At 31.6% G+C, this 26,286-nt stretch overlaps 2 protein-coding genes and 1 non-coding gene across 3 annotated transcripts; 2 read left to right on the forward strand and 1 right to left on the reverse strand.

Moving 5' to 3' along the window:
* Window positions 1-473: 473 nt before the first annotated feature.
* Window positions 474-4,772, forward strand: LOC110659239 (dnaJ protein ERDJ3B). The gene is made up of 10 exons (XM_021817106.2): window positions 474-758; window positions 834-982; window positions 1,063-1,195; window positions 1,763-1,877; window positions 2,600-2,716; window positions 2,915-3,001; window positions 3,846-3,905; window positions 3,993-4,070; window positions 4,174-4,245; window positions 4,384-4,772. Exons 1-10 carry the CDS (start codon window positions 688-690, stop codon window positions 4,540-4,542), a joined length of 1,041 nt encoding a protein of 346 aa, XP_021672798.2. The 5' UTR covers window positions 474-687; the 3' UTR covers window positions 4,543-4,772.
* A 5,332-nt stretch (window positions 4,773-10,104) lies between these two features.
* LOC131175360 (phospholipase A1 PLIP2, chloroplastic-like) lies at window positions 10,105-14,086 on the forward strand. Its single transcript, XM_058139251.1, has 5 exons — window positions 10,105-11,065; window positions 11,610-12,113; window positions 12,404-12,463; window positions 12,703-13,119; window positions 13,203-14,086. The coding sequence occupies exons 1-5, from the start codon at window positions 10,427-10,429 to the stop codon at window positions 13,779-13,781; spliced, it is 2,199 nt and encodes a 732-aa protein (XP_057995234.1). The 5' UTR covers window positions 10,105-10,426; the 3' UTR covers window positions 13,782-14,086.
* An 8,458-nt stretch (window positions 14,087-22,544) lies between these two features.
* LOC110659209 (uncharacterized) lies at window positions 22,545-23,689 on the reverse strand. Its single transcript, XR_009141417.1, has 3 exons — window positions 23,519-23,689; window positions 23,046-23,190; window positions 22,545-22,975 (listed from the first exon to the last, which is right to left on the reverse strand). It is a non-coding gene; the product is annotated as an uncharacterized LOC110659209 (transcript).
* Between the last annotated feature and the right edge of the window lie 2,597 nt (window positions 23,690-26,286).

The raw sequence follows: 26,286 nt of genomic DNA on the forward strand, positions 1-26,286 counted from the left end.
GCAAAACAACAGGACAAAAGCGAGCGCCCTGAAGCCAATGCTAACATTACCTACCACCAAAGCTTATGTTTGGTTGAAGCGTTAGCCCAATGGATGTGTGCTATTTGCACTGCGACATTGCGTTCAAAATTATGAACATGAAAAAGCATTTGGGCTTTTCACCCAAAGCGGGGGCTGGAGATGCATTAGGAAGAAACTTATGCTAGCAGATTGGATTCGAAGGATCTGATCCTATGATAGAAGAATGGGTTGGGTTGGTCCAACATAAAGTCCACTTGCAGAGTACGAAGTAAAGTTTTGCATGAACAGATCCGACGTCGTATAGAATAAACGATACTTCAATTACAGTGATTGCGTACGTGGTTAACATTGATTGGTTGGAACAACCTCAAGCATGCGGTGATTGGTTGGTTTCGACAATTACACGTTGCCAAAGGTGGTCACTGAAGTTGGTCAAGTCATCGGTGCCTTCCGTTTTGGTGCTTAACCCTGCCATCCGCTTTCAAGGTATTTACCATCCCAGAAATTACGAAGCCAAGAACAAGAGCGCGCGCGCCAGAGAGAGAGAGAGAGAGTCGGTTTCATTTAGAAACTCGAAAACTTTAATTAGAGAAGGTGTACAAAGATCTAATAATTATTTAGGTTTTCAGATTTGGAGAGATCAAACTCTCCCGATTTAAATCTTCAATGGCGCTTCGAAGAGCAAAGCTTCTGTTTCTATTATGCGCTCTTTCCTACGCCCTAACAGCCATTGCAGGGTATGCCGCTTTCTTTCTCCGTACTACTGGTAGTATTTGAGTATGTTTTTGCTGAATATTAATTATCTAGTGCAGGAAGAGCTATTACGATGTATTGCAAGTGCCGAGGAGTGCATCCGATGAACAGATCAAGAGAGCGTATAGAAAGCTGGCATTGAAGTACCATCCTGACAAGAATCCGGGAAATGAAGAAGCTAATAAGCGATTTGCTGAGATTAACAATGGTAATAATGATTTATTTTTAATGTTTTAATTAATAGTGATGAATTTACGATTAATTTAAGTTAATCATCATTATTATTAGCGTATGAGGTGTTATCGGACAACCAAAAGAGGGATATATACGACAAGTATGGAGAGGAAGGGCTTAAGCAGCACATGGCTAGTGGAGGGAGAGGTGGAGGAATGGGGATGAACTTTAATGACCTTTTCAGAGAGTAAGTTTCTACTTTTTCTGTCTTTTAGTGTTTTTTGAAATTTTGTTATGCAACTGCCGCACCCAAAATAGTTTCAATTGAATAAAATGTGTTAGCTTCGTTATAGAACTGGGATGATTAGTATATTTAGATTTAATGGATTGATGTGATTCTGGTATATTTTGGCCTTGTCATAATCCTCAAAACTAAAAAAAACAACTTTAGTTGCAGGTTACAACATGTTTCCTTAATCCATATAACTGTCTTATGAAGAATCCTACTAACTTTAGCTTCAGGTTACAACAATGTAGTTTGTTAAAACAACAAAACCTTTCAGATGGCCACCTACTTAATACGGGACTTAGCTTTCATGTACTCATGTTCTATCATTCATACATGTTGGCCAGATATCATTCATAAGTTCACAAAAAAAACATAAGCATTATGGTTAAGATGTTTTCCTCTGGAAATTTGTGGCTCTTTACTGCGTGCATAAGCCTTTGTTCCATCTAATAATCATTTTAACATTGTGTCACTTTTGTAATAAGTTACTGAAAGTTCTTTAATCTAACAAAATGGTCTCTCTAGTTTCTTTGGTGGTGGAGGTGACATGGAAGAGGAAGAGAAAATTGTAAAGGGTGATGATGTAATCGTCGAATTGGATGCGACACTAGAAGACTTGTACATGGGTGGCTCACTGAAGGTAAGGATCATTATATTTATTATTGAGTGATTTTTGTTTTAGAAATTGAATTTGATTGCTGGAGTAAGGACATATATTAAAGTTCTATAGGCTCCTTGTAATTAGTATATAACATTTGTTATAACCTTTCTTAAGGGAACCTTTGTCTGTATCTTACATTGACACCACCACCTGCAAACCACCTTCCCAAGCAACAAAAGAAAAACTGAAAAAAGTAAATAAGTTAACTAATTAAAGGGGAGGAAAGGGGGGAGTCTATCTTTGCATAAGCTGTGAATATATTATTGATTTGGATGATTGAGCTTTGTTGAGCTGAGCAGCAAGCAAAAGGAGATTGTCGTCCTCTCGCTTTACCTTTTTCAAAACCTTTTTTTCTCAAATTGAACTCATGATTTTGTGGTCACAGAGGAGCAATGTTATGCTTGTACCAAGACTTGACCTCAATTGAACTGCCAGCTATCATTTACAAATTGAATAAGGTCAGACAAAGTCAATCTATTAGTATTAGGACACGGTCAAACATAGCTAGGTGGAGCAAAATCTTAAGTTAAAGCCATTAAAATAGTAGTTTTGATTGCTTGATATAATTTTACCTTGCAGGGGCATGTGTGTTGCCCTTTTGTTTATTTTACTAGTTGACAAGGGGGGAAAATAGAAAGTGATTTTCTGTTAATGTTTTAGCATGCTTTGTTGATGTGTTACCTTTCATGTGGATTCATCAGGTTTGGAGGGAGAAAAATGTTTTAAAGCCAGCCCCTGGTAAAAGACGCTGTAACTGCAAAAATCAAGTCTATCATAGGCAAATTGGTCCAGGGATGTTTCAGCAGATGACAGAGGAGGTATACCATCACCTGGATAAACTTGTTGTTGAAATGTGATGATAGCTTCTCTACACATTGCATAAAAAATGCTTGAAAACCATAATTGATTGGCAACACGTGCCTCCTTAAGAGTCTTAACTTGTTTTCATTTGTTTTATTGCCATCACTGTGCCATCTGCCATAATTCTGAGGATTTAAGGAGATATTTTCTTTCAGGTCTGTGACCAATGCCAAAACGTCAAATACGAACGGGAGGGATATTTTATCACGGTTGATATTGAGAAAGGCATGCAAGATGGACAAGTAAGCTTTCAATCTCCTCTTATTTAACTTGATTAACCATCACATTGTGGTGGAAAACTAGGCATTTCAAACTCCATGCATATGAAAATTGTTATCCCTTCTTTGTTTTTTCCTTTCTAATTACCTGTTTATTGCCTCACACCAATTGCTGTCCTATCTTCTTTGTAAGTCCTTTGTTGCATGATGGTAAAGGTTTCTTACTTTGAAATGTCTGTGATGTAAGTGTATGTTAAATGCTGCGTAATAGCTCTTAGAGTTGATGAGAATTGTCTGGTATTTTAACTTCTATTTCAGTTTCTTTTTTAGACACTTGTGACTTTTTGTGTGCTTGCTTGCCTTGGAGTGCTTATGAAAATTTGTTATGGCTTGCCTCTCTGAGTGATTCTGATAAACAATTATAATCCTTGGTGTTGTTTGAAACATTCTTATCAAACATGTGATGGTGCATGCTTTATGCTATATTCTGATTTCCCATATATAAAAATGTACCTCACTATGGAAATCTCTGCAAATTTTGCAACTTTTTCTTTGAAAAATTAATTCCAAATTCACAAGTACTTGCTCATTGCTACATTCCCAAAATTTATGTTAAATCCCTTAGTTTGGGTGGGAGATTGCAACTTTAATCATCAGATCTTGGATAATACCAACTGCATCACCATATTTTTGAAATATTGTTGGTGTCAACTGGTGGAGTTTGAACCTGTGGATGGGGGAGATATTGTGTAGCCTTATGTTTCTTCCGATAGCATTTATAAGAGAGGTGACATTTATTATATATATGGTGGTGTGAGTGTCATTGCTTGCATTGTCATGGCATATAATGTTTTTGCACATGTTGCAGGAAGTGGTTTTCTATGAAGATGGTGAGCCAAAAATAGATGGCGAGCCTGGAGATTTGAAGGTTTGTCTTTAAGTCACTTTTTGACTTTTTGGCTACTGTTGTTTTTGTACTAAATACTAACAGTCTTGACCGTCACAATCTTGGCAGTTCCGTATTCGTACAGCACCCCATGATCGCTTCAGAAGGGAAGGCAATGACTTGCACACAACTGTGACCATTACACTGGTAAATTTCATGCACATGCTCAAGTACCTTCTTCTTTGCTTTTTGTTGTGTAAATATTGTGACAGAAAATGTAATTAATTTCTTTAACCTCTATTTTTGTCAGGTTCAAGCCCTTGTTGGTTTTGAGAAGACCATTAAACATCTCGATGAAAAATTAGTGGACATTAGCACAAAGGTTAGAGTGGAACATATTCTCCATATTTTTTCTCCATATTTTTTCTGTAATATTTACTTTGGAATAATAATTTAATGAAGTATGAAGCAACAATGACATATCATTTTAACTCAAATGACACGTGTAAATCTTGTACAGGGAATCACTAAGCCCAAGGCAGTAAGGAAGTTCAAAGGGGAAGGGATGCCACTGCATTTTAGCGCAAAGAAAGGTGACCTTTATGTCACCTTTGAGGTTCTTTTCCCCACCTCACTAACGGAAGATCAAAAGAAGAAGATCAAGGAAATTCTTCGCTAGGGTATAGAATTAAATTCTTTTCTGGGGTTCCAAAATGTTCCCATTGTAACTCGATATTATATAGAAATCCAGGAAGACACGAGGCTTTTATTTTCTTTCCTTGTTAAGTAGCAGCACACAAATTAATGGATCTCCTTTTTGCCTAGTTGATGTAGAATTTTCCTTCAAGTGAACTGTTTGTTAGAAGTGCAATAGAAACTGTAATCAACAAGGAATCCAGTTAACCCTGATGCAGCCACTAGCGATACTACACATTTCATGCGTTTGCATCCTCTTGGTGGGTTGAGAAGTGCATAATTCAACAACGATCAGCTTGGTTGAATCTTTGGGAGTTAAATTTTTAGCTGGGACTTTTTACCTTTGATTGCTTGTTTTCTCATCCAAGTTAAAATTTTCCAAGCTTTTATAGAGATGTTTGACATGGTATCTGGTGTTTTATATTGACAAATCTCACATGGATATCAAGGCAACAGAATTTGCTGCACAACGTCGAATCCAATGGTTTTCGACAATGTTCAACTGCAAAGATCATGAGTTTTGCAGCCCTTCTCTTGTTACCATCTTTAAGCAAAATGGCCAAGTAAACATCCTAAACAATCCGCGATTATAGGATCAGGTGGCCTTGAAACTGGAAATTTAATTTCTAACCATGGTTTGCATTTACCAAGACCAGAGGTTAGTAGATTGTTAATTATATATATAAAAAAAAGGCCCAACAAAACAGATTCTAGTCAAAGACAATCAAAACAAGACAAAAATTAATTTATGCTATTGCTTAACTGATGCCTAGTTTCTCCTCATCCACCTCAAAAGTGGTTAAATTTTGGCAAGTGCTGCAAGGTCAAAGATCTCAACCATTCTTAATTACAACAGAATCGTAACAATGTAGGTCTCTCGATATATATCAAACTAATGGATAAATTTTGACAATTGTCTCTGAACTTATTTAATTATAACATTACATTCCTTTAACTTAAAAATGTAACATAAAATCTCATCAACTTTCAAATTTTACATAGTAAAATTTCTGTAGCCTCCAATTACCAGTTTTTCAGTTAGACACTGACCTGGACAATTCTAGCATGGAGTTTAGTCAGTATTTCTCTTTTCTCTCTCAAGTCATGTACAAATTAAATCATTTTTCTTTTTATAGACAGAATTATTTTTCATGCATAAAGAGAATAATTTTATACTTTGCTTAAGAGATGAGAGAAAAATGTTGACTAAGTGCCATGCGGGAGCTATTCACATCAGTTTCTAACTGAAAAATCAGTAATTGAAAGTCAGAGGGATTTTACTGTGCAAAATTTGAAAGTTTAGGGGGGATTTATGTTACATTTTAAAATTAAAAGACTATATTGTTACAACTATATAAGTTCAGGGACAGTTGTTGAAATTTATCCTCAAACTAATTGATTGGAATAATAGTCCCAAATCCTTCCCTTCCACATTCACCATTGCTCTGTTGCATTATAATTTGATAAGAACTGGATTGACTATGCTTTATCAAATTTGTAACATAAGCCAGTGTTTTGATTTAGCTTAGCATTCATGGACCCTTTAAGATTTGATTAAGCCATGCTTCCCAACACCCCATCTCCCTTGTACATAGATAAAGAGGCAATGTTAGCTTATTTGTGGTACAGACACGGGCAAACTGTTGCACCTACATATAGTCAATAACTTGCACAAGATGACATGGATTTAAGGGTAAAATAGAAAATAAAAATGAAAATCTGGAGCAAAATTTCCTACAACATTAATGATAAAAAATTCAGAGGTCAAAATACCTTGCGAAGTAGGTACAGAAAATCTTCAATTCATAGCTTCCCCCTTTTTTATCCTATATCATGCCCCTGTAAAAATTTAGCAAACAGTCATAACATCCACCATAACATCTTGCCTAAAGCCTGTAAAAAATGCTTACCAAATTTTTTAAACTTATAATTGTATACGAAGTAAACCAAACAACCTAGCAAGCAGAAATTAGGCAACATTTACACTGACATGCTTAATGTAGATATCAGGAAACAAAGAGAACCTGAAAAGCAGTGGACGGCGCGGCGGCAAAAGAGCCCAGGTATTGGTGGAGAAGAGCCGAGAAACGGTGTGTCAAATCATAGAGCCAGTCGCCATTTTATGTAGAACGACAAAATAACCTCATTTAATATATTCCTGAGTGTCCTGCCAAAATTCAAGCAATTGCTACGACAACTGTGTAGTTTTGTTAATGCTTGATGTATCTTTCACATTGCAGAGCATGCATTTGTTACGCTAAAGTGATTTGCTAAGAAGGGTTCAGTTTTCTTTGCTAATGTGTGACCTTTAATGGGGATTCATCAGGTTTTGATGGAGATAAATGCTATAAAGCTAACTCCTTATAGAAGACATTGTAGCTGCAGAAATGAAGTCCATCATAACTTCATAAGCAACTACGTTTCAGCAGAAAATGATAAAGGAAATTAATTCATAATTGATTTTCTTTCCTACTTGAAAGTCCTGACTTGTTTTTATTTGCTGCAGCAGCAATATCAGTATGTTGACATCTTTGCTTGGCTTGGCTTGGCTTGGTTTGTTTCATTGCCTCCACAGCGCCAACTACTATCTAGATTTCTTACACTATATTGATGAACTGGAAATGTGGAATGGAGGTTGGTTGAAATTCTTTTGGACTTTAATTACTCATGGCTAGGGATGGGATCAATTGATCTTAAGCCAAACAAAGTCATTAACAAAAATTTACAGCCCAACTATCAATTATGCAATACATGTATCATTACTCGAATAATAATGAAACTCTTCCATCTAATTTACACAAACTAAAATTTTAATGTCAAATTTTAAATTTTCATCGATAAAAATCGTAAAAAAAATTAATAATAATTATACTTAAAGTCAGAACACTATAAAAGAAATTAGCAACCGATCAAATCGGTTGCTAATAAATTAAAATCGATTACTAATCGATTTAATAATTGATTATACAATGAAACTAATTGCTAATCGATTAATAACTACTTATTAAATTAATTTCTATTAGCAACAAAAAAAAATATTTTTACATTAATAACCAAGTTTATTGTTTGTACCCAAAATCTTCTAAATCCCAAGAATTAAGATTTCAGTAAGAAAAATAAAGAATAGCATGAGTCCAGCTTTATTGATCATTGATCAATGATCATGGGTTTATGACAAATTAAATCAAGCATAATTCAGCAAAAAAACGTATTGCTCGAGCAGGACGAGGACAAAAGGCATCATATAAAGAGCCAAAATTGGAAATGGATTTAGGGTTTAAAATTTCAAATATGATCAAAGTATGGATTTAGGGTTGATAGAGAGCATGTTACATGTGAAAAGGAATAACACTTTAACCTTTATTTTGTAATTTATTTACATTTTAATTTTTAAATTATTATATATTATAAAATATTTAAATTTTTTAAGATCTTATATTTTATGTATATTAATGTTAATATAAATATTAAATTTTGAAATAAGGATTCAAAATTCTTATTATAATAAATCTGAATATTACATTAAAAAAAAATCTAAACATTAAAGTTTTACTAATAATGATAATAGTAAAATTTAATATTGATAAATAATATTAAATTTTACTGAAGAATTTGGATTTTCTTCGCTTCATTTTAATGTCTATATTACATGGATATTAAGGAATCTTATAATTAAACTCATAGCTTAATCAACTTATTAGTATTTATTTTTTAAAAGGAAACAAATCTATTTATATATAAAAAATAAGTAAATTTTTTCTTGAAATTACCGTTTAGCATTTATTTTTGGTGCTGTCTATAGATTAATTTATTTATAGTTAATTATTATTACTATTTATATTAGATATTTAATATTTTTCTATTTTTTTAATTATTTCTATTACTATTATTATTAGCTCAATTTTTACAACTAAAAATTTTAAATAATTATTTTAATTAATAATTCATTATTAAAACTTATGCTCTCAATAATTAAATTTACTTTTATATTTTAATTTATTAAATATATAATTAATATTTTTTCTTTAATGCTCATGTATGTATCTCATTATATTCATAAATTTTTATTATGAATATATATATATATATATTTATAAAGTATTGTGATATGGCACTTACTTTTTGTACTGCCACATAACACTTACTATATAAATTAATTTCTTTATAATTACTAGTTATTGTTATTTTTAATAAACATTTATTTCTCTTTTTTTTCTTTTAATTAATTTTATTATTGCACTATTATTTCAAATTTTATAATTTAAATAATTATTTTATTTATTAATTAATTATTAAATTTTAAGGTCTTTTTAAATTATCAAAGATATAATAAATATTATTTTTTCTATAATATTCATATCTTTATCTCATAATATTTATTTTGACAATTCCTTAATATTTTTATCTAGTGTTATATATTAATTTGTAAGATTGATGAACATATCTTTATTATCACTTAATCATATTTTACAAAACTAATTTAAAATAGATTAGTAATTAAATTTAAAATAAAATAAAATAAATAAAATTAAAATTTTATGATTTATTAATTATTATAATTAGCAAAATATTTCATTTAAAGTTTGCATATTCTTTTATATGAAAATTATTTTTAGCAATGTGTATACGTGTAATTCTCTAGTAAATAAAAAAATTGAGACAAATGAAGAAAGACAGGTGTTGTCCATGTAATGAAAGGATAAATACTTATCTGCGGAGATGTGTACATCCATATCTCTAGAACCGGAAGTAAGCTCGAAAGGAAAGAAACAAGGAGGATAGCTTTACTGACACGTCGCTTGCTAAATCCTATGTTTTGTAGTTCACCCGTTCGTTTTGACGTGGCACTCTGACCCAATAACTCTGCCTCGTCGTGGGTCCCCATCACATGCGTTTTCGTACTAAATTAAAGCTTCTGCGAGCTGCAACACGGCCCTCACACAGGGAATCCAATCACCCACACGTGCGTGCTCGACGCCGAAGCAGAAATAATACCAAAACGACGTCGTGCTCAGAGACAGCTACCACAGTAACGAGGTCCCTTTCAACTCAACTCGAGGGATTGGTGTCGGCCCAAATCCCGTTAAGCAGAAAAATCAGACAAGAATTTTAAAAAATAAATATAAAAATAGGGAGCATTTTAACAATTTGATCCTTAATTTTTTTTATATTATATTTTAATTTTTAAATTTTAAAAAATTAATTATTTATCATTAAATTTTATATTATATTACACTTTAATTTTTAAATTTAAAAAATTAATTATTTAATTTATAAATTATATATATTAATTTTAATATATAAAATAATTTAATCTTATATTAATGAATAAAATTATTATAAATATTGAAATATATGAATTAAATTATTTTTTTATATTAAAATTAAATAGATTAAATATTTAATTTTTAAAAATTTATAATTTAAAATATAATATAATAAAAATTAAAATATTAAATAATTAATTTTTAAAAAATTTAAAAATTAAAATATTATATGAGTAAAATTTATACACCAAATTATAAATTCCCCTATTTTTTTGGGTGAGAAAACAAGGTAAAAAGGGGTGTGTAGGTTGGTGACCAATTCGGTTACAAACGCATGCCAAAGACTTTCTTGCTCTTATAAATATATATACACAGCAACAAGAAGAAGAAGAAGAAGAAGAAGAAGAAGCAGGCGGAGAAGGAGTTCAAAAGATTGTGAGTGCACGTAAGCTCCTTAAACCTTGGTGGTTGTACGCTGGCGGTTTTTGATAGCCCTCAACTCCTTTCCTTGATTCTCCATATATAAATTGTCAACCAAACAAACCAAGGAAAGAAGAAAGAAGAAAGAATCGTTGTTTACAACTCATACCTCTCTTGGAAATGGATACTCTTTGTTTAAAAACAGGAATCCATGGTACTGTTCCATCGATTTCCGTAAGTGGGTCCTTGGAGACCCGTTCCAATGCATCTCAGGTGAGTGCGGTGGCTCGGGAGAAATCCACCACCGTGGCTGCCGCTCCACATCAGAAAGCCGCGTCCAGGTTCTCTTTTAGATACCCTTTGCGTTCTTTGTGGCCCGGTGGAGATCAAAGTAATAGGTATAAAGGGATAGCTGTTGATGATGCCGTCTTGATTGATAATGGAGAGACGAAAAGTGGTGCCGGGGAAGATGCCGATACTAGAACAATGGGCTCGTCTGAACGAAAAAATGGGAACTGGGTGTTAAAGATTTTGCACCTGAGGTCCCTCAGGAAGGTGGAGGAGGAGGAGGAACAGGGGATCAGTGGTGGTGAAGGATCAATTGAACAAGGTAGTGATGTTGCTTTGAATGATGGCGTTAATAACAAGGAAGAGGAAGAGTGTGATGTGTGTAGAGTTGAGGATGATGACGAAAAACAAATTGAATTTGATAGGGATTCGTTTTCGAGGTTGCTACGGAAGGTGTCATTAGCTGAAGCCAAGCTATACTTGCAAATGTCGTATCTGGGAAACTTGGCCTATTCCATACCCAAAATCAAGGTACCAATGTGCTGGTTTGTTTCCTTTCTCTTTTTTTTTTTTAACAATTATTTTGATCAATCCATTTGTTTGACGTTTCTTATATGTTATATCTGTTTAAAACCAATAAATCTGCTGAACTCAGTTTATCTTGGTGATTATGGAGGGATTAGGAAGGCATTTGATTGATGGGTTTATGGGTTCTTAGATCTAGCTTTGCATGCTAAAATTCTTGTTTCTTTTTTAGATCGTGATAAAATCAATCTTTGTTTGTTTGAGATAGATTGAATCATATGGCTGTTAATAAGAATGAGTTCAATAATTAATAGGCTGAATCATATAGGTCATAAATTTGAGATCTTCAAGTTTGCTGTTTTTCTTTTTTCGTCTGCTTTCATGGAATGGAATACCAGGAAATTTTTTTGGTTTGGTGCCATTTCTTTTAGCATGGATGTTTTAGCACCATGGTTCTTTTAGCGTCTTCCTCATTTGAAAAATTAGTTAGAGTTAATTGCGTTCTAGACAACACATGGTTGATGAAAGAAATTTTTCCCTTGTAAATCAGGCAGGAAATCTCTTAAAAAAATACCGTGGCTTCCAGTTTGTGACTTCATCAATAGAGAAAAGAGAATTGGCGATGAAAGCAGAGAAAGTTCAGGTGTCAGCTGAAGATCAAGAAGCAGAGAAAGGGCGTTCAGAGAAGGAGGCAGAGGGCACAGAACAAAAGAATAATGGCCATCGTATAAGTGCCTCCACTGCTTATCAGATAGCTGCCTCTGCTGCTTCTTATCTTCACTCTCATGCCAAAAGCATACTTCCATTCAAATCCTCAAAGGCTGAGACTGGTAAAGATTTGCCTAAAGGAGACTATGGAGACAATGAGAATCTCAATATGTTAAACACAGAGATGGCTTCTCTCATGGCAACCACTGACTCAGTGACAGCTGTGGTTGCTGCAAAAGAGGAAGTAAAGCAGGCTGTTGCGGATGATTTGAGTTCAACATGTTCTTCGCCATGTGAATGGTTTATATGCGATGATGATCAGGGTACAAGATTCTTTGTGATTCAGGTAAACTATCAATTAATTCTGTAAATAATTGATTTTCTTTTTCCTTAATACGGTAAATTATTGAATTCCTTGCTAAGTTTGTGAGGTGGCGGATTGGCTTGTAATATCCATAGAATAATTTTATATCTGTCATAAAGCATGTGCCAGTTGTGCGTGCCATAGGCAATAATGATTGCCATTAGACCACAGATGGTGAGACACAAAAAAAGTGATAACTTTTTTATTATTTATTACTGTTATCTTCTGTATATTCTGTCATTCTTAGTTATTGTTGTATTTCTGTTGTGCAGGGATCTGAATCACTGGCATCTTGGCAAGCAAATCTACTTTTTGAGCCTGTTCAGTTTGAGGTAAATTCATTTTATCGTTGCCAAATTCTAGTTTATATTTTCTAAAGATTTTTATATCTGTTGACTACTTTATAATGTGATGGATTATTACAAAATGTTCAATGATGATTTCGCATAGAATTATCTTGTGAATGATTGAGTGATGGCTATCTTCTGAAGACAATCAATTCAATTGAAGAAAGCTATTGTTTATCCTTTATGCCAGAATTACAGAAATGTTATTTATCTTCTTGTTCCAGGGACTGGATGTGCTTGTGCATAGAGGTATTTATGAGGCTGCAAAAGGTATATATGAACATATGTTGCCTGAAGTCCATGCTCATCTAAAGTCTTGTGGGAGACAGGCAACCCTTCGTTTCACAGGGCATTCTCTTGGTGGGAGCTTGGCTCTTCTTGTAAATCTCATGTTGTTGATAAGAGGGGATGTCCCAACATCATCCTTACTTCCAGTGATAACATTTGGTGCACCCTCAATCATGTGTGGTGGTGACTATCTACTTCGCAAGCTTGGGCTACCACGAAGTCATGTTCAGGCAATTACAATGCATAGAGATATTGTACCCCGTGCCTTCTCTTGCAATTACCCTAATCATGTTGCAGAGCTTCTGAAGGCTGTTAATGGGAACTTCAGAAATCATCCTTGTCTTAATAACCAGGTATGTTCCACTATTAAATGAAATATGAACTTAGTGGTTGTCCATGAAACATCAAATAAAGTGTGGGTGCCCTGTTACTACAGAAGCTACTATATGCTCCAATGGGGGAGCTTCTGATTCTACAGCCGGATGAGAAATTCTCACCTCACCATCATCTGCTTCCATCAGGCAGTGGTCTATATTTCCTAACCTGTCCATTGTCTGACGATTATGACGCAGAGAAGCTGCTCTGGGCTGCACAGACTTTGTTCTTAAACTCACCACACCCACTTGAGATTCTAAGTGATCGCTCAGCTTATGGTTTTGAAGGAACCATTAAAAGGGATCACGACATGAATTCTTACCTGAAATCTGTGCGCAGTGTAATTCGGCAAGAGTTAAACTGCATAAGAAAAGCGAGGAGAGAGCATCGTCGCAAATACTGGTGGTCCCTTCTGGCACCACGTGGCAGCAGTGGTGGTGTCGTCGTGGAGAGGCCTGTGGTATCTGTCAACATGGGCCAAAACCAATTCAATTTCTCCTGCGTCATACGGAATGGGAGAGAATCCTTGAAACGGTTCAGCAGGCTTGTTGCATCACAACACATGCATTTGCTTGTGGTTCTTTTGTTTCCTGCAAGACTGCTATTTCTGGGAGAATATAGCGTTGTCAATTTGCATTGACCAGCCAATTAATTTGGGATAACTGCATTTTCTGTCATGGAATATCGTATGGGTTGCAGGCATATGGTCAGCAAGATCATTATCATTAGGTGATTCTTTAGATCATTATCATTGGGTGATTCTTTATTCATTGTTTTGAAAAAAAAGGGGAAGAGAGATTCAAATTCTTATTCTTATATAGGATTTGTAATAATGTTGAAATGTCATGTAGATAGAAACTGCAAGCCAATGTTCTGGTCCATAATCCAGATCCAGGTGTAAAATTCTTACAGAAATATTTTTACGAGCATGTTGTGGCATCAAAACGTGTCTACAGATTTGAAAGCGAAAAATGGTGCACATGTTATGACACAAAATTAATATCATTTGGTAATGTGGATATCATTTGCTGAACTATCAAAATATCTCAACTATGCTGAGTATCAATTTTTTGTTTTTTATATTTACGAGCCAGAGTATCAATATCAGTCCATTAATAATTGAGCCATGCACAAAGCAAGCAAGCATCTACATAAGACACCCACTTCCTGAAGCTCTGTGTTAAGTGAATTGTACGACGTACAACTCTCTCACAAAGGGAAAAGAGAAATTGTGCAACGTACTACTATCTATCTCAGAAGAGAAAATTAAGGTCCAAAGAAACAAGCAGAATCTGCATTTAGATTCATTACGCATTAAGCACATGGAAACTTACGTGTAAGACAAAAGCAAAATGGACAAGCCCCGAGGCTAAAAGTCGTGGTCAGCTAAAGGGTGCATAAAAGGCTCAATGGGTGTGTCCCCAGTCCATATTGGCTGGTGCTGCTCTTCGTACGTGCCTATCCATCCAACGAGGCATAATTTTTTCTTAATGGGCGTATCCAGAGCAGAGGTGATTGCGATGAACGCGCGTCGTTTCATGTCATCATCTTGGCTTTATTTGGAACAAAAAAATGCTAAATGCTGCCTATATTGTTGAATATGGGATGTTGAATAGTGGTGGTCAAGTGGAAAGTGGCTTAGGGTGGACCAGAAGACTGCGACGTTTCAGTTTGTTTGTGTTGTTAGGAGGCATGGAATTGAAAAAGGGAAAGATTTTATAAGGCATGAGATGATATTTATTAGGGCTCACTGGGGCAATTGTGGGGTTTAATAGTCACTAGAAAGTAGTTACTAACGTCCGCATCATAAAAGGAAGCAAAATATAGTTTTCTACTTTTCATAATTTCATTTACAATTTACAATCATTGAAATTATGGTTAAATTTGAATATAATCATTGAATTTTCAATTTGTAATTATTATAATATTTAAAATAAGATTACTATTGCAATTTTTTTATGAAAAATATATTATTTATTTTGTGATGATTTAATAAGGTAATCCTAAAGCTCATAGAATAATTTTAAAAATATTTTAATTATTATATGAAAATTATTATTCAACCCAACAGGTTTCTGTTGGACTATGCAGATTTAAGGGCCAGTTGAAAATGGATAAGTAAATGAGAACGGCCCGAATTTGCATACCATATCAGCTATAGACTATAGGGCCAGATCGAAGAACCCAAAGCTTGAACAACCTCACGGACGAATTATCCAGTGCACAAGAAGCCCGTGTGGCCGTGTCCATTGATTCCTTCACAAAACTCCCAAAGTCACTTACAGAATGGCGTGGTGGCAGCCCTAAGTTGGGAAGATTATTAAATGCCTACATTTTATATTATAAAAAGAGTTTATTTTTTTATACGAAAAAAAAATTTTTATATATATACTAAAAATATTTTATAATCTTCCCTCTAAATTGAAGATTGTAAATAAAGATGAAAAGGTAAAACTTAATGTATTAAATAAAATCAATTTACAATCCAATGAAACACCAAGAGTAAAAAGTAGGGTGAGGATTGGGTTAACCTACTCAAACCTAGATTTTGAGCTAATAGAATCAAATTAAAATTAAGAAAAAAAATTAAATCTAATTAAAATTGAAAATATTTCATCGGTTATCAATTATAACAAAATTAACCAAAAATAAAAATTTATATTTATAATATTAAGTGATAAATAAAATATTAATAAAAAGTATTTTAATATTTTTTATTTATAAAAAATAATGAATATGATTTATTATTAATAAAATAATAATTACAAATTAATATTTTTAATAAAAATTATAAAATAAATATTATTAATAAAGATATAATTAATATATTAATTAATAAAAATTTAATTATTCTAATTGTTAAATCAACTGATGACTGAAAATTAAATCAAACTGAATCAAAGGTAATGCTTACTTAATTGGGAATTCTATTTTTCTCACAACGACATGTCGTGTGCAGAAACTTGGATGTATATTATGCTGTGGATGGAATTGAATAAGCAGATTGAAAATTGCCATGCAAAAAGTCCTAATATTGCACTAAAAGCACAAGAACGATGACGTGGGGCATGTTATGGGCATATAGCAGAATACGCCCTTGGAAATTTTTAAAAATATATTGAGAATATTAAAAAAAATTGATTTTATCATTATAAAAATTTTAAAAAATAACTATAAAAATTATTAATTAAATATGTTTATATTTTACTAGTAATTAGGATTATTAATGGATTATCAACGAAATTTTTTCATTTACAAATCTAGCATAAGTAATTTTTACTGATAAATTATTTTATAGATAAATTTATATTTTTTTTTAGATAATTTCATGGGGATCATATAAAATTATTAACTATTTATCGATAATACTTTTTATTGATAATTATTAAAAATAATAAATTATTATATATAATTATCAATGACAAATTATTATTATGGATAATTACTAACGATAACTTTTTGTAGTTAATTTTTATTTTATATTTTTAATTTAATTTAACTTTTAAATTTAATAAAATTTAATTTAAAATTTTCATTTAATTTGTTTTTTAATTTATTTTTACTTTTTAAAATTTTTTTATTTTTTTAATTAAATATGAATTATTAATTATTTTAATTTAAATATAAAATTATTTTCTAATTTTTTAAGATTTAAATGACTTAAAAAAAAATAATTAGTGGGTCAAAATAGGCCTTATATATTGTCTATACTACAATTGTCATATATTATCTATTTCTTTCTTAATATTATCGTTAAGAAAAAGTTCATTAATAATTATTGATAAAAAATATTAGTGAGTAATTTTTCTTATTTTTTTAATATTATCAATTAAATATGATTAGTTAATAATTATCAACGATAAATTTTTGTATGTAATTTGTTTTAAAAATTTTATTTTTTAATTTTTTTAATATTACCAACTAAAAACAAATTCTATGGTAATTGCTGACAAAATATTTTCGTAAGTAAAATTTTTTAAGAGTTTGTAATTTTTTTTTTATTAGTATTACCAATTAAGTACGATTCATTAGTAATTACGGATCAAAAAATTTTGTAGTTAAGTTTTTTAAAATTTTTTTTATTTTTTTCTTAATATTAACAATTAAATATGGTGTATTTATAATTATCGATGATAAGTTTTCATAGATAATTCATTTTAAAAATTTTATTTTCTATTTCCTTGTTAATATTATCGATCCAAAAAATTTGTTGGTAACTACCGATAAAAAATATTCATAGGTAATTTGTTTTAATTTTTTTTATTTTCTTTTTAATATTACCGATCTAATACGATTCATTGGTAATTACTGACGATAAATTTTTATAAGTAATTTATTTTAAAAATTTTATTTTCTATTTTCTTTATAATGTTACCAATCGAAAATAAATTTGTTAGTAATTATTAACGAAAAATTTTTGTAGGTAATTTATTTTATTTTATTTTTCTATTTACCTAATTTGTTTAGCTAAATATAGTTCGTTGATAATTACCGATAAAAATTTTTTGAAGGTAAAATTTTTTAAGTCTTTTAAATTTTTTTTTATAATATTACCTACTAAATACGGTTCGTTAATAATTACTGACAAAAAATTTTCATAAGTAATTTATTTTAAAATTTTATTTTTTATTTTATTCGTAATATTACCTATAAAAAATGAGTTCGTTAGTAATTACTGATAAAATAATTTCATAAGTAAAATTTTTTAAGTTTTTGAATTTTTCTTAACTTTTTTTTAATATTGCCGACTAAATACGAGTTAGTCGGTAATTACCAATAAATCTTTCATCAGTTTTTTCTTTTATTTGATCGCTAATTTTGTTGTTAATATTAGGCGTCATTTTTATCTACGAAATTGTGTTGTCAGTAAATAGTTCATCGGTAATCGATCGGTAATTTTGTCAGTGCAAATATATTTAAATTTTATTTATTTTTTTATCGATAAATCGTCAGTAAATTATCAACAAAATTAGATAGTCGATAATTTTTATAGTTATTTTTAAAATTTCTTCTGGTGTATGTTTTTATTAAATGAGAGAATATAAACACTGGGTGTACTCACTAATCCTTTATGCCCTTAGTGTGTTTTAGGATTAGTTATTTGTAAGAAAGGCCAAAATTCATCATAGAGTGTTTCATTCTATTTTATGTGTAGCTAAATTCTTATTTAGTGAGGATTTATATTTTTACAGTTAATTTATGAATCTAAATTCTAGAAATACCCTCTAATTCTATGTATTAAAGTTCAATTTTTTCAATTAATATAGTTTTTCAAGAGTAGTATTTTCTCTTAAACACTTTTGTGTGGTGTATTTTGAACATCATACTGCGTCAACCGAGCAAGGCATTCAAATAATTTACAAAATGCAGTATCAGTGAACGCAAAATAAAGCAAAAGGGCAGTTATATGATAACGACTACAATTGTTCTTTCAAGATTTTATGCCACAATACATGATATGTAACTTTTATTTCGAAGAAAGTGAGAACGATGAACTTCTTGCTCTAAGCACATTGCTCAGGACTACATAGCTTGGCAACGGCGGAACTAGGGGGGCCAAGGGCCACTGCCCCCCCTAGTCAATTTTTTTTTTTTCAAAAGCTTCTTAAATTTGTTTTTATGCGCATTCATTCTCTCGCCCCCAATTGAATTATTACTATACTCTTAGTTTTTCTTTTTTTTGTCAGAAGTACATTATATTGGGGCTCAAACTCTGGACATTGTACAGGGTGAGCGATGTCTTGGCCATTAGGCTAAGCCTGGATCGACGTATTATACTCTTAGTTCAAGTCAAATTTTTTTCTCTGTTATACTTAAATTTAATTTTGACATAATCTTAACTTAACACATTTCATAATTCAAACTCTTAATTAAATAAATATTTTAGTCCATCAAAATAACAAATCATAATTACTTATATATATACTCTATAAGCTCAACAAGATTCAAGAGACACGTTAGGGCGTAATAAAAGTGAGGTAAGCGCCAAAATTGATTAAAGTTATCATATATCAAGTCGAGAGTAGTGGAGTTATAATGAATTCTTGAGATATCAGAAAAATGGTCAATGAATAGCCAAGAGATTAGAGCCATCTAGAAAGAGATTATGACAAATAGGACACTATAGTAGAATCAGAGAGCAGTAGAATGTCATATATAATATACGAAGAGTTTGAAGAATAATGTTATACCAATCTCTGCATAGTTGGAGGAGTAATGATTGTACTTGTTCTAATAATCTTCTTTTTCTTATCTATTGTTTATTCGAAAATTCGAGGACGAATTTTTCTTAAGGGCGGAAGAATGTAACAACCTAAAAATTTAAAAATAATAATAATAATAATAATTAATTAATTAAAAATTAAATTAAACTTTAACATAATAAAATAATTTAGGGCCTAGTTGAAAACCTCTAAGAAGTTGAGGGACTAATAATATAATTAAAAGATTAAAAAAAAAACACAGAAAAATTAAAAACGCAGCAGCCCTCTTCCCTCTCTCCCGCGTCACCCTCCCCCTCACCTTCTCCCTCTCGTCTTCCAGCCGGCCGGCCAGCCAGCACTAGCGCCGGTGGCTCTCCCCCACCTCAGGACGGCGCCAGTCGGCGGTAGCCACGGCAGCAAGCGGCAGGGAGGAAGAGAAAGAGAGAGAAGAAAGGAAAGGAAAAAGAAGAGAGAGAGAGAGAGAGAGAAGTCAGGTTGATTCCGGCCACCAATGCCAGCGATCAAAGGTGCCACTAACTCCCCATGAACCCAGCTCCATTTTCCGACCAGCCATGCCCGAAATAGTGGAGTTTCCAGCGAGTTTCGAAGAGAGAGAAAGAGGAGAGAGAAAGTGACGGCAGTGGCTTTCCGGCCACTTTTCCGGCGATCCGACCGTCGGATCGGAAATTCGAGGCCACCGATGGACTCAGGACGACGAGATCTTCAAGATAGGACCGGTCCTGCTCCGATCAAACACCGTTTGAAAAAGGCGATAATCGGACGGTCCAGATCGCTTTGTGAGATTTTTGAACTTTTTCGATTCCCAAAATTTAAAAATAATTTTTTGATAATTATTAACACAATTTGGATTTTATTTAGGTGCAATCGGATCGAGGATAGCTCACCGGCGGATCGCATTTTCAACTAGATCCACGCCTGACGCCCGTCTCAGAACGTGGTCAATATTATAGTCAATCATAGCATTTTCAGACGTTCTGGACGCGTTCCAAGTGTCAGAATTAACATAGGTAAACACGAACCAAGTTGCTCATTTTCGGCCAATACCGATTTAGAATAAAATTCATAAAATATTCGTGGATCATCAGAAAATTATAATTCCTTTTGCAATAGCCTTATAATATTATTAAGGACCGCGAGCCAAAATTTTAAAATTTTTAGAGCTCGTTTAGGTAGTTTCTGCAAAAGGACTAGTTATGGGGGCTAAATTGTAATTTTTTTCAAATTGTGGATTGTTTACTGTTTGGGTGGGCCCAGGATGGGCCTTGTGAAGTGATTGAGTTGTGATTGTGTGATTGGCGAATATAGAAGTATATTTTGAAATATTTTTCAGGTTGGGTAGGTCTTAGGTATAGGGGAAACTCTGCTAGATTTTTAGCATTAATTAGGATGTCTGTTACCTCTTTAGAGTTTTATTTTGACTTTGTACTAATAAATTTATAATTTAATTATTAGGTGATCGAGATCAGCTATTTTTCTGCATCTAACAGCCACAATAATCCTCAGTGTACTGTGAGTAAAATATTAATTTTAATTGTAATTTCGATATTATTATATGTTCAAGCATGCCCATGCATCACTTATAAATATGTATTTATATAGTTAAACACTAGGCACGTTTTTATGTTGTATTCATAATTGTTAAAATGCCATGAATGTTATTGTGGTAATTTGGAGCAGTGTGCGTGTGTTGGCGTGCGTGTGGTATGGTGTTGGCTATGGACATGACGGGTAGACACGGCTTGAGATCTTCGCTGGGACCCGGTCATTCGGGGTAGACACTGCTTGAGATCTTCGCTGGGACCCGGTCCTTCGGGGTAGACACGGCTTGAGTTCTTCGCTGGGACCCCGATTTGGTTTATTAAGCGAAAGTCCGGCTTGAGTTATTCGCTGGCACAGGTTGGATTAAAGAGAGCTGTATAGGGGATCAGCTCCCATATATTTATGATTTGACATTACTGGGTGTGTGAGTGCTCCAAATTATCTTTTTGCTGTTATGATGTGAAAATATTGCTGATGTTGCATTTCACTCTACAGGGTGCATTAGCTTTAGATAGTTATAGAGATCATGGTTAAAATTGATATTTTACTCTCTGAGTCGAACTCTCACTTCTGTTCACCTATTTTTCCAGGCTACAGGAGGAGTTCTTTTACAGAGTAACCTGCTTTCTTCCTTGCAGGTTTAACGTCGGTTATTTAATTGTTTTATTATTTTTTCAAAATTTGAAATCTAGAACTCCGCATGTGTTAGTAATAGTGTGAACTTTATTAGAAATCGTGTTAATTTAAATTTTTGAGATTAATAAATGAAGATTTGTGTGGTATTTAAACAATTTGTAAGTAGTGGTAACAGGGTTGAGCGAGGCTCCCCTTACTTCAGTTTTTGATGGTTATCGGGTTGGGTTGACCCGAATAAAAATATTTTATTTTATTTTATTTTATTTACATGTTGGGCCTAAGTTTTTGGGTCTTGGTTATGGATTTGAGAACAGTAAGGCTTACTACGGGCCTCGGGGGCTTTATGTCGGCTCAGGTCCTAGTGCCGGTCCGGTCCATAGGTTGGGTCGTGATAGATGTCTTGGCCATTAGGCTAAGCCTGGGCCGACTTATTATACTCTTAATTCAAGTCAAATTTTTTTGTTTGTGATACTTAAATTTAATTTTGTCATAATCTTAACTTAACACATTTCATAATTCAAACTCTTAATTAAATAAATATTTTAATCCATCAAAATAACAAATCATAATTACTTATATATATACTCTATAAGTTCAACAAGATTCAAGACTCAAAACTCAACTTTCTTTTTCATCCATTATCTATTACTATTCTTTATTTTATTTTTCACTCTATTTCATAATTAAAATTAATAATTTCATTTATAGGCTTTTTATTAACTTTAATGTTTAGCATATATGGACAGCAAAACTTGGTGAAAATTTTTATTAAGTTATAATGACTTATGTTCTATTTTGATAATTATATTTATGTGTAGATTGTGAACTTATAAAATCATTATTTTATAATTTGAATAGTTAACTAATAAAATTTAAAATTAGTAAAATTAACAAGTTAAGATTATGAATAAAAATAAAATTATTAATGCGTATTTTAAGAAAAGAAATTCTTAAAATTTATAAGCTATTTTTTAAATTTCAATCAAAAGTTATCGCTATTTTTTTTTTATAAGAGAAAATAAAATGCCAATTTCTGGTTCCACCACTATAGCTTGGCCAGGAACAGTCAGAAAGCACTTTAATTCATAGCCAGTAACAACCTTCATCCGAAGTGCAAATTACAGAGTCATCTTTCCTGCTAAGTACCAAGAGTGCATGGCTAGGCTTCCAAAAGACATAATATTAGCAAGGGATGAAAAACCTGGATCATGCCAAATTTCTTGTTCATTGCAGCAAGCTTTGGATTAACCTTTGCAACTTCCTGGTTCTGTGACCACCCAACTTCATTTCCAATGTTCTGTTCTCGCTCCACCTTGTGCCTTTGCCTCATCATCTAAATAGCCAAGTCAAAGCAAAATGCACAAATTTAAGAAAAAACATAAAACACTAACACATGGAATACAATAAAAACCTCAGAGAGACAACAAGCAACTCGCTGTATTTTTCAGATTATTATTTCAAATTGGAACATTAAAAAAAAAAAGGAGTACTATCATTAGCTGGACTTAATGCCACGTAGTGAATGCTGATTTCCATGGATGCAAATAACCAAATGATGCCACAGATATGGCACAGCACAACCCCACCAACCAAAAATATGCAGGGAACATCTTACGTTGCAAATTGCCAAACTGATGCCTTGGTAGATTCCTGATCTCCGTACAAATTTATTGTTTCTCTATTACCATTCTCAAAACATTGAACATATATAAATTTTACTCATCATTGATTGATCAGAAAATGTGAGAAAGAAAAAAAAAAGGGAACAAAAAGCTCATTTTGCATTTGAAGTTGGTTAACCCGTATGTCGATTGTAATATTTCATTTGAAAAAACCAAACAAAAATCATCGGTTTCCAATTTTTTTTTTTTTTTTACTAACTCTTTAAATCAAGTAACCAAATATAAGCTAAAGAAATCGCACTGAACTAGGTACTGGGTGTTAAATTGGAATTGAAAAGGATAAGAAAGAGACATACTTGAACATGATGATGCCACCGATGAAGGTTACCCAAAGAGCGGCACCAAAAGGAGGTGAGCTAGTTTCATGTAAGTCGGTAGCTGATTGATGGAATTTGATCCAAAGGTATTCGGAGAGAATCGATGGCTAAGAAAGCTACGGCCACCAGAAATTAACTTAGCCATCCCATCTCTCTCTAAGATGACAATAATTCAAGCTTGAAGAATGAGCAGCATGGGTTTTAAGGACCTTACTTACTGTATAATAAATCTTAATAATTTTTAATTGAAAATGCCGCTGATAAGCAGATTATTTACCTGGCAAATAAAAGGTCGCCACGAGGACAATAGACACTGCCCCAGGAAAGAGAAAGGAAAAAAAAATTATAATAGATAAATAATAATTTATTCTCATATTAAATATTTTAATTTTATTATTAATTTAATAAATTATTTAAAAGTTTAAAATGTTTTACTATATATATTTAAATAAATATTTAATTATGTATATTTTTAATTTAAAATTAAAAATTAAAATTAAAATTAAATAATTTACAACATTAAAGTAAAATAAAATGATTAATTGATAGAAATGCATATGGAGATATTGAGGGGAAACAAAGTTTTACAATTTTTCATTCAATTTAGATCGAAAGTTAAAATGGCTCTTTTTCATAAAAATCCTTAATTTTTTTTTCTTTTCTTTTTGTACTTTTAAATAATTGAATTCACATCGTATTTTGCTAAACATATAATGAATTAAATCTTATAATAAATAATTAAATAGTTTGAGATTTAAGAAATAGAAAAAAAAAAAATCATCGAATTTAACCTTAAAACTTTAAGGTTTTTCTTTCCTTGTTCCAGTATGTGAGGAAGCCCATTCTCTTTTAGACTCATAGAAGCCCAATCATAATGAAAACTCGCGGGACTGGATCTGATTAGGCTCCACTCCAGTCCAAGTCTAACCAAGACCACCTTGCGAAGCAAGTGAGGAGCCCAAAAATTAAATACGCAAAAGAGAAAAATAATTCCCTCGCATTCGCACTATAAAGGCAGGTTCAGGACTACATAGCTTGGCCAGGAGCAAGCGGGAAGCACTTTAATTCATATGCAGAGACAAGCTTAACCTGGAGTACAAATTACATATTCATTTTTCCAGCTAAGTACCACGAGTGCATGGCTAGGCTTCCAAAAGACATAATATTAGCAAGGGATGAGAAACCATGTATCTTGCCAAATTTCTGCTTTATGGCAGCAAGCTTTGGATCAACCTTTGCAACTTCCTGGTTCGTTGACCGTCCAACTTCATTTCCAATGTTCAGTTCTCGCTCCATCCTATATTATTTCGCGGCAGATAAAAGGTCTTGGCGAGGACAATAGGCACCACGTCCCTGAAGGCAGGAATGACCGAGGATGGAAGAAAAACCTTATCTTTAATGCGTAAATTAAGTTAATCACAAGTATCTTAAATTTGCTTTTAATTGCAGTAAAAAAAAATTAATAAAACTTGTTTTTAATTTATATTTTATTCTTTTCTTTATTATGCAAATGATAAGTTAATCCTAAGTATCTTGACTTTGTTTTTAATTTATTTTATTCTTTCTTTCAAAAAAAATTTTATTAATTTATTTAAAGATAACTGTTAATAAAGTAAATTTTATTTATAAAAAATAATTTAATTTTAAATTTAATAGAATGACTTTTACTTAATTAATTATTTAAATTTTATTTTATTAATAAAATAGATATTATTTAGTTTTCAATATATATTTAAAATAATTATAATTAAATATTTATATAATATAGATAATTATATACTAATGTACTTCATTTGAAATGAGATAAAGTAAAGTAAGTTTTTACAAAGTGAAGTTGTTCAAAAAATGGTTTTTTATAATTTTCAAATTTTCGTAATTTTTTTTTGTATTTGGAAGAATAATTTTTTTTTTAATTTTTAAATATTTAAACCTTGTTAACCCACCAATTTAGTGAATTTTCAAAATTTATACTTTAAACAAATTTTTTGCCCTCTCAAATACAAGTTTAAAATTTCAAGGGTGTTTGATAGAAAATTAACAGAGGGTAATTTTAATCTCTCTTCAATGTTATTTGGATATTGAAATACAAATAATTATTGAAATAAATTATTTTCATATTTCACAAATATTAATTTAATATTTATAAATTATTTTATTTGTTTTGAATTAATTTATTTCAACAATTATTAATTGATATCTTTTTTATTAATTCATATTAATAATATTTATCCTAAGTTAATATTTTGTTAAATTGATAAATACTAAATAATAACAATTTTCAAATATTTATAAAATAGTTAATATAATTCATTCACTATACTAATTTCATTAATTTGCTAAATAAATATTAATGTCCTTTTACATATAAATAATATTTGCATTTTTAAATTTTTTATATTATATAGTTATTAATTTTTTGCGCAATTTTCAAAATTTATAATTACAAAAATATAAGGGTTTATTTGTAAATAGTGATAATATTAGGATTATTTTGTAAAATATATAGATATTTTGTAATTAAAAAATTTTTTAAGGACTTTAAAGTAATTAATTCATATTTTTAATGATCAAAAAATAATTGAACGCTTCTTATAATAGCGTCTAGAAGCCAGACACAAATTATTTTTCAGCAATTATTAATTTTTTTAATTTTTTATTTACCGGACACTATTGATATTAGCGATAAGCTCTTTCTCTCTCTCTCCCTCTCTCTCTCATCAGCCAAAATATCCCTTTTTGGTAAATAT

Source organism: Hevea brasiliensis, chromosome 2 (assembly GCF_030052815.1).
Source record: "Hevea brasiliensis isolate MT/VB/25A 57/8 chromosome 2, ASM3005281v1, whole genome shotgun sequence".
NCBI lineage: Eukaryota > Viridiplantae > Streptophyta > Magnoliopsida > Malpighiales > Euphorbiaceae > Hevea > Hevea brasiliensis.